Source organism: Echinops telfairi, unplaced genomic scaffold (assembly GCF_000313985.2).
Source record: "Echinops telfairi isolate 266 unplaced genomic scaffold, ASM31398v2 ScPeMD7_7479;HRSCAF=8517, whole genome shotgun sequence".
NCBI lineage: Eukaryota > Metazoa > Chordata > Mammalia > Afrosoricida > Tenrecidae > Echinops > Echinops telfairi.
The window spans coordinates 1195847-1205672 of record NW_022111383.1 but is presented as its reverse complement, the minus strand read 5'-3'; the positions used below and the strand labels follow the sequence as shown (position 1 = coordinate 1205672).

Here is a 9826-nt window from a genome sequence, read left to right as displayed (position 1 = left end):
GAGCCCTTGGTATCAGCTCCTCATTTTTCCCTCTCCCTTTCCCACCCACTCTCCCTCCTGAACCCCTGATAATTTATAAATCCTTGTTGTTCACTGTGTCTATTTTCCATTCTCAGGTAGATTCCCCTGGCCTTCTCTGCTTCAAGCAAGATGGTCTCTCATTGCTTACGAAAAGCCAAAAAGTTCGATTGCTCTGAGCTGGCGTCTGGTTGGCTCAGGGTCAGTGCCCTGGCTGGGTCTGGCACCAAGACTCCTGGCTCACCTGCTAGCACTGTGAGGGACAGTTTGGGATGTGCTTGAAGGATGGGGTTTGGAGCGAGGTTGCTCTCCCAAGTGCTCGGAGCCTTTCTGAATCCATTGATGATCATTCTGCCTCAAGGTTAAGGTGTAGGCCGGATGACATCTATAGGGCCTCTTCTAAGTATACTGGCGTCCTATCTCTATCCTGCATTTCTCCCTCCAATCCCTCTGCACCCTGCTCTGTGCCTTGGAAAGTGGAACAATGTGAACTTGATCAGCAGGCTCACTTTGTCACCTCCTTCCAAGCTTAGCATTGGACCAGTGGCCAGCAGTAGCAGACAATCAGAGACAGGCTTGAGGGCTGAGTATTTACTCTGCTATCTTCCTTCCTGGGAGGTCACCATCGACAGGCTTTCCCCCTCAACTAGTGCTTCCACAGGGTCCTTCTCACAAAGCACCTGCAACCTCTGGGTTCCGGTAACCTGCTCCTCTTGTCCCCAACGCCTAGGGATAGTCATGGAGCTCTTCTGCAACTTTGGGGTCCTGCAGCTGTACGCTGTGGGCCCTGATAGGCACACGAAGGTACTTTTACAGACAGGAAAACTAGGTAATAGTCACGGAGCCACTACTGTCTGCCCAGGGCAGGCCAGAGCGCTTCACAGGGACCATCTCATTGGCTTCTCCCCACAGTCCTCTGAGGACTGTCTCAGGTGATGGAGGAGGAAATGGAGACAAAGAAAGATGGAATCATTTTCCCAGGGTTGCATCGTTAGTTAAGCGACGGAGCCTGATGTTAGCCATAATTCATTGTGGTTGAGTTGACTCCAGTGGGCAAGAGAGATGCCAATGGCTTCCGAGGTTGTGAATCTTTACAGAAGCAGACTGCCAGGTTAGCGGGCTGACCTTTTGGCGAATAGCCAGCCCTCCTTGACGTGTAAACAGAGCAGTCATACTGCCGCTCGGGGCTCCTTCTGGTTTCCAGTATGTTTCGTGGGCCAGCCCCGTCAGCATTTCCTGGGACCTGGTTGTTGCTTTCAGGTCCTGCGGAGTTGGTTCCCACTCAGAGTGGACCTATGCCATCCTCACAAATGTTCTTATATTTGAGCCTATCGGTCAACCACTGGGTCACTCCAGGTGGTCCAAGATGTTCCTCCTTTTCTCTACTCTGCTACTTTCCCAAACATGATGTCCTTCTCCAGGGGCTGGACTCTCCTGACAGCATGTCCAAAGAAAGGGAGAAGTCTCACCATCCATGCCTCTCAGGAGCACTCTGCCTGTACTTCTTCCAAGGCGGACTTGTTCGTTCTTTTGGCAGTTCTTTGGTACTCGCAGCATCATAATTCAAATGGCATCTGTTCTTCTTCGGTCTCCCTTATTCAATATCCAGCTTTCACATGCCGAGGAGGCGATTGAAAAGACCACCCCTCGTGTTAAAAAGAAGCTTGGTTCATGTTGCAGCTTACTTGTTAGAAATGCAAATTCTTGGGTCCCACCCCAGATGGACTGAATCAGAATCTCTGGGGCCTGCCACCACCACCCCACCACCGCTCTCTGTGTTTTCAGAAGCCTTCCAGTCATCCTCATGCTCCCCCAAGTTTGAGAACCTCTCTGTTATACCGAGCCCCTTGTATCTGAGTGCTCACCCCTTTCCTACAGCGGAGCTTACTGTCGCTGCATCACTTGACCTTGCGTGGCTAAACTGGATGGCTGATTTCAGTCTCTAGCCTGTTCTTGGAAAGAGGCTGCCTTCAACACTCTGCCGGAAGGAACCCTGGGAGTGTAGTGAGCTGCGCATTGAGCCGATCACCACGAGCTCAGCAGCTGGAACTTTCTCTGTGGGCACGAGATGAGACTGTCTGTTCCTATAAACACTTCAGGTCTTCAGAAGCCCAAAGGAGGCAGTTCTACTGTGTCCTCTGGGGTCCTACGAGCCAGCATTGCCTGGACGGCAGCGAGTTTTTGGCCTTTGAAGCACTTTGCATTCCCCTTGGCGTTGGCAGTCTTCCACTTCGGCTTCTAATTTTTTGTGTGATTGTGTTCTGTCTTGGAACGCAAGAGGTCTCGGCCATGTGGTCTTAGTGTAAGGTGACCAGATTTTAACATTGGTAAAGCGGGACACCATTGACCGAGGGGGGTAGGTTCTTGATTAAAAATTTGGTCTATTGCAACAAAAATTTTCATAGAACACAAAAATAGTATTGCAATATATATTTTTTCATTTCAACATAAGTGCAATTTACAAATATAATACATTAAAAGTTATGTATAGTATTTTATTCTTTGGCATATTTCTCATTTGAGTGAATTTTTTTAGTAGATTGCTGTCGTTGTTTAAAAGGTCATGACATTTTTTCACAAGAATTTGTTAAATTATATTTCACACATAAAATGGCTTTCAAAGTCTCAACACTTAATTGTGAATTTTCTGATGTCCACACTTTATTTGCCGTAGAAAAAACGCATTCAGTCGCAGTATTAGTTCCTGGTAAGGACAGCGCATATTCCACAATTTTCAGTGCATTATTGTATGGAACATGGTTTGTTTCAAAATGATGAAATATTTCTAACCATTTGTTCTCTATTGTGCTTTTTGCTGATGCCCAAGATTTAACCTTTTCCTTATCAATATATGTTTTTAATAATGATACCGCATTAGAAAGATCATTTTCGCAAATATTACAATATGGGAAATTTTGAGTACTATGATCGAATGATTTTTGCACTTCATTCCAGTACTGTCTGATAAATTCAAGAAACTGATGTATTTATGAAATAAATAAATAAATTACTTACCTAAATTATCTGAATAGCTGATTTGTTGACATCACTTGTTTAACTAGCACTAGCACACAGTCCGATATGTATCGTCTGAGAGACAGTTACAAAATGTTTTCGTCGTGGCCAATGCCAAAAAATGCCATTGTTCATTAAGTCCAAACAATGGTGGTCGAATTCTAACAACTGATCAACAATGCGAACTTTGATAAGCAGTTCTCGATAATCAGTTCTTAACAATTATTTGTTATTATTAAAGTTAAACATTATAAAATTAACAAAAACAATATAAAACTCATATCCTGGCGAAATAGCCACATGGCAGCCAAAAAGCATATATTCCCTTCCCGTTCTCCCGCCGTTCCCTAGCTTGTCGTGCATTCTTTCCAAAAATCAGGACTTTTTTAAAACGCCGTGGGATGCAGGACAAATTGTTAAAAATCGGGACTGCTCTGCCAAAGGCAGGATGTCTGGTCACCTTATCTTAGCGGTGCAGGGAGGCCAGAAGCCCGAGTTCTCTCCATGGCGAGTTAATTAATTACCTGTCCACGTTCCTTGCGTCTGCCCTAAACTGCTCCCCTCTTTCTGGATCTCAGCTCTACACATGCGAACACAACCGTGAAGAATCGTAGGAGGACCTGGGCCAAACCTGCTCACAAGATGGGCCTTGTTGGACATGGTGGTCAATATTTAACAAGACATTTCGGACCCTAACAATCTGGGTCACTGGTCACTTCTTGGAGTAGGTACCAATTCTCCACACTAAAGTCCTCTCTGCGCTCCTCCACGGTGCAGGCAGTGAGTGACCTGCAGCCATTCTTTCTACTGCCTCAAGCCATGTGCTCGGGCCTCTTAGACATACTGGCGTTGGATCCTTGGGTCTGGTTGTATCGGGTCCAGTTCGTTCTCTTTCTGAAGATGAGCATTCATGACCAAGAAGGGTAAAGGTTGATTCAAGGACACACAGTGAATTGGTGGCACAGCCAGGACCAGGAATAAGAGTTACTGGATAAGAGTCTGGGGCTTTTTATTTTTTTTAATTTATTAAGGTCACTTTATAAATCTAGATAACAGATGCCTACAGACCATCTCTCTCTGGGCGTTGGAGATGAGTTCCAGAGTGGAACTCAATAATCAAGAGTTAATACTTGACTATTTGGGAGAATCGAAGAGGTACTTAAAGGGATGGCTTTAGCCTGGAAAATGTGCTGGACAGAGTGTGTCACCACTGGTCAACCAGACCTCGGGATGACTAATGGCTTGATCATGTAGCCTTGCTGCCTCCTCACGAGTCCCTCTGTGTTAATAAGTGAGAGGCTGTTTTCTCTAGGCATAAATCCAGGTTCCTCCAATTTCTAACTCTATGACCTTGAACAAATTGTTTCTTTTTCATGAGCTTCCTTTTTCTTATCTGTAAAATAGAAGCAAGATACTATTGCTTTCAAAGATTTGTAGAGAGATAAGAAATCAAATCATATTGAGAATGCACTTTGGATAAGGTCTAGCTCCCCCACGGTGGTTGTTATCTTCGGCGACTGTTGTAGGGATGCCTCCAGCTCACTGTCCCCTGTGCGTGTCAGAGCAGAGCAGCCAGGCGCCAACGTTGGTCGTATCTTAAACATATAGCTGTCTTGTTGTTGTTGAGAACCCAACAAACCGTGCACCGAGTCCCAGTTTCTACATGTACCACTGAATGACACTGAACCTTCTTTGACTTGGGAAGCCTTTCCCATCCTTGGTTTCTGAGTCGTTTCTCCCACATAAATGCACTGCACCGACAGTTTCGATCTAATCTTTGAACTGCTCTTTGCCATTTGAGTCCACAGGAACATAAGGCTCACGGCAGACACTGCTGACTGTGGTGAGTTGCCAGCGACTTGCCTCCAGTCCCTGGTGACTCACTCTGTGGACAAGAGAAGGAATCACCGTGTGGGCCTGCGCCATCCTCACAATGGTTTTGTTTGTTTGCGATGAACTTGTTCGTCACTAAGGACTTCAAGTCCATTTCAATTGTACTTTTCCTCTTTAAAAAATTTTTTTAAAACAAAGCCACTCAAGCCACTATTTATGTTTGAGGGATAAAGAATCTGGAGAGATTTAAAAAAAAATTTTGTTTAAAGAAACATAACTCCAAAAACCACAAAGTTCATGGCCATTGAGTGAATGCTGATTTAAAGTGACCCCCTGTGAGCTTCCAAGACTGCAACTGTTTATAGGAGTAGAAAGCTGAAGCCTTTCTACCTCAGAGCTGCTGGTGGTTTTGAACTGCCGACCTTGCATATCCTCAGCCCAAGACACAAGCACTACACTACCAGGGCTCTGGTTAAAGAAGCACACCGTATATATGTGTTATGTCTGAGACAGCAGCCAGTGGTCAATCCACCTCTTTGAGGGGTTTTTTCTCTTCTGTGCTGATCGTCCGGTTTACCAAGCATGGTGCTCAAAGGACATGAGACTTTTTCTCTCCATGTTTACTTTTAAGGGGCTTTCTGACTGTGCTCTTTCCAAGACAGATTTGTCTGTTCTGGCAGTCCACGCTACTTTAATATTCTTCACCAGCACCATCATTCAAACATCCGTTCTCCTACAATCTTCCGTATTCATGGCCCAACATTCACATGCATACGAGGTGATTGAGAATACCATTTTTGACTAGTTTGACTAACCTATTGTTTGGCTTTAAGAAAATGTCAGGCGACATTTTTGGTTTGAGGTTTAAGGATGATCTCAGGGCAATAGTTTCAGGGGTTCATTCAACGTTTATGGCTTCAGGAAATCTGTATCCCATGAACCTTTGAAGCTCTGTTCTATATTTTCCTCATTTGATTATCCTGCTATAGACACTTTGATCAAAATGTTCAATAACGATGCCAGGGACCATCCACTACTTTTGGTCTCAAGCAAAGGAGACCATGGAAATTTGTGCATGCATGGGGGCAATTAGCCACACATTCCTGTTCCTGACTCTCCTTTTTCTTCTTCGATTCTTTCAAGCAAACAGAGACTACTGTATACATTCGAATATAAGCTGGCAGGAATATCAGCCAAGACACCTAATTTAAAAAAAATCATTTTATTGGGGGCTTGTACAACTCTTATCACAATCCACACATACACTCATTGTGAGGCACCTAATTTTACCACAAAAACTGCATTAAAAAATGTACTGAAAAACTCAGCTTATACACGAGTATATACAGTAATTGTTCTCTCTCTTTTAAAAAAAATCATTTTATTGGTGGCTCATACAACTCATCACAATCCATACATACATCAATTGTGTCAAGCACATTTGTACATTTGTTGCCATCATCACTCTCAAAACATTTGCCTTCTGCTTGAGCCCTTGGTATCAGCTTCTCATTTTCCCCCTCCCTTCCTGCTCCCCCTTCCCTCATACACTCTTGATAGTTTATAAATTATTATTATTTTGTCCTATCTTACACTGTCTGATGTCTCCCTTCACCCCTTTTCTGTTGTCCATCCCCCAGGGATGAAGTTATATGTAGATCTTTGTAATAGGTTCCCCCCTTTCCACCCCACCCTCCCTCTACCCTCCCAGTATCGCCACTCTCGGCACTGGTCCTGTAGGGATCATCTGTTCTGGATTCCCAGTTCCTATCTGTAGAAGTGTACATCCTCTGGTCTAGCCAGATTTGTAAGGTAGAATTGGGATCATGATAGTCGGGGTGAGGGAGGGTGGGGGAGGTACCTTTAGGAACTAGAGGGGGGAAGTTGTATGTTTCACAGTGGCCACACTGCACCCTGACTGGCTCGTCTCCTCCCCGCGATGCTTCTGTAAGGAAATGTCCAGTTGCCTACAGATGGGTCTTGGGTCCCCAATCTGCACTCCCCCTCATTCACAATGATTTGATTTTTTTTTGCTCTTTGATGCCTGATACTGATCCCTTCGACACCTTGTGATCACACAGGCTGGTGTGCTTCTTCCATGTGAGTTTTGTTGCTTCTGAGCTAGATGGCCCTTTGTTTACCGTAAGGCCTTTAAGACCCCAGACGCTATATCTTTCGATAGCCGGGCACCATCAGCTTTCTTCACCACATTTGCTTATGCACCCATTTATCTTCAGAGATCGTATTGGGAGGGTGAGCACACAATGATATGATATTTTGTTCATTGATGCCTGATAACTGATCCCTTCGCACCTGCTGATCACACAGGCTGGTGTGCTTCTTCCGTGTGGGCTTTGTTGCTTCTGAGCTAGATGGCCCTTTGTTTACCTTCAAATTGGTCTCTTTAGAATGAATGATCATTTGAAAGTCTTTCAGACCCCAGATGCTATGGATCAAACTGCAAAGTAGAACAGAAGTGTTAAACAAGTTATTAGATCACTTAACTGGGAGATCTCATGAAACTATGGCCCTAAACCTCCAATGAAAGAAACCAAGTTTTAGGATGCTTTTTGTGGCATATATAGAGGCTCAGCAGTTCCTTTTAGCTTGTTGTCGTAAGCAACTTTTGCCACACAACTTTTGCCAATTCAACTGTTTATAGGCGTACAGCTTATTGACAGCAATGACAATAATTGGATGTGCAACCCCACCCTTAATCAATAAGATGCTTCCATCATCCTTAACCCACCTTTCTTCTCTCCCTTCCACCTCTGGTAACCCTGGTAAACATTGTTCTCTATCAATTTGATTTCCTTCCCTTTTATGTAAGTGAAGTCATACGACGTTTGTTCTTTTGTGATAGGCTTATTTCCTTCCACATAATGTCTCCAAGCTGCATCCATGTTATAGCACGTATCAAGATTTTAATTCTCTTACTGGCTGGGTAGTAGTCTGTTGGATGGATGCATACATTTGTTTAGCCATCATCTGTTGAGGAACACTTGGGATGCTTTGGCTGTTGTAGACGGTAGTGCAATGACTCCCCCTCGGAGTCTCTGCTCTCCCATTCTTCAGGTCTATACCTAGGAGTGGAATTCCTGGGTCCTATGGTAGTTCTTTTTATCAGTTGTTTCAGGAATCACCACCTTGTTTTCCACAATGTCTGGATCATTGTGAAGTTCCACCAGCAACAGGTAAAGATACCAATTTCCCCACACCCTCAACATTTGCTATTTTCTGGCTTAAAACAAACACAAAAACCTTAGCCATCCTCCCACCCACTGCTCTCAGGTTGATTCCATCCAATTCATCGTGACATTTTAAATAGGGTTTTTTGAGACTTTGTAAATCTTTCAGTGAGCAGACAGCCTCCTTTCTCTTGTGGAGTGGATGATGGGTTCACACCAACAACTTCGCTGTTAACAAGCCAACATTTTCCACACAGCACACCAGGACTCTGTTAGCCAGCCAGTGGGAGTGAACTGGTATCTCATTGTGGCTTAATTTGCATCTCTCTGATGGAGCATCTTTTCATGTGTTTGGTGGCAATTTCAGTGTCTTCATTGGTGCAATGTCTATTCCTTTGCTCATTTATGGTTGGATTCTTTTTCTTGCAAATTCATTAAAATTTTATATATTTTTTGGTTATTAAATGCTTGCCGGATATTTGGTTTCTAAAGATATCGTCCCAAGTGTTAGCTTAACTTTTCACTTTTCAGTAAAGTCTTTTGATGAACAAAACTTTTTAATTTTCATGAGGCCCCATCAATTTTCTTTGTCTTTTTCTGTCTGTGCTTTTGTTATTTTCTTAGATCACCCATTGTTGAGAGCTAAACCTGGCATCATTTCCCCCTCCTTTTTCTTCTAATAAACCAGTGGGGTTTTAATATCTGATTTTTAAAAAAGTGTATCACCAGGCTGTTCTGAAGTTTTTCTGAGTGGGATGGAGCTTGGAACTTTTCAGTTCGTAGCTGAGCACATTCACGGCTTCTATCATCCAAGGGCTGTGAGTGTTGCATAAACTCCAGACGCATGCTACTGACTGGATCCTGACTCATAGAGTCCCCATAGAAAACAGTAGAGCGGCCCACTAGAGTTTCCAAAGCTGTAATCTTTACGGGAACAGACTACCATCTCTTCCGCCTGCTAGGCAGCTGGTGGCTTTGAACCACGGGCCTTTAGATTAGCAGCTAAGTATTTTAGCCACTACACCACTCAGGTTCCTTCACTATTGAATCAGGCTCCTAAATGCTCACCTGTTTGAAATGAATTCAGAAAAACAAACTTGGTTTGCATGTTAAAGTAAGGCTCTCAAATAGCAACATATTGTCCCAAATTCTGGAAAGTTGCCTGGGAAATGGAAGAAGGAACTGGACATTCCAGAGACTGGACTGTCTCTGAAGGAACGTTTGGAGTGTGCCAGCACTCTTGCCCAGGGACCTGGTATGGGAGTCCTGAGTTCTGTCATTTTCAAACATCAGGGACCTGGGAGAAGCTACCAAACCCTCTGACTCTCAGTCTCTCTGCAGCATTGTTTGTTCACCCTTCCATAAACCACTGCTGACCATGCACTAGGACCAGCCCTGCACTACCCATTATGCCAGTCCCTGGGGAGTAACAAGAGTATGAAGCAGACCTGCTGTCGTTGTTGTTAGGTGCCATTGAGTGTGTTCCAACCCACAGTGGCCCAGCCTTGTCCTGTGCCATCTTCACAATTGTGACATTGTGACATTGCTGTAGCCACTGTGTCGGTCCATCTCATTGAGGACTTCCCTCTATTTTGCTGCCCCTCTATTTTACCGAGTCCTTCTCCAGGGACTGGTCTCTCCTGATAACGTATCCAAACGAGGTAAGACAACGTATCACCTTCCTTGCCTCTCAGGAGTACTCTGGCCGTACTTCTTTTTCTTTTTTATTTGTTTTATTAGGGGCTTATACAACTCTTATCACAATCCATCCA

At 44.2% G+C, this 9826-nt stretch overlaps 1 protein-coding gene across 1 annotated transcript in view; it reads left to right on the top strand.

Moving 5' to 3' along the window:
• The first annotated feature begins 756 nt into the window (after positions 1 to 756).
• Positions 757 to 9826, top strand: part of PRMT8 (protein arginine methyltransferase 8) — a 114120-nt gene continuing 105050 nt past the window's right edge. Inside the window, exon 1 of the mRNA XM_045285865.1 lies at positions 757 to 822. Coding sequence (XP_045141800.1) covers positions 757 to 822 — 66 coding nt within the window. The remainder of the gene's footprint in view (positions 823 to 9826) is intronic.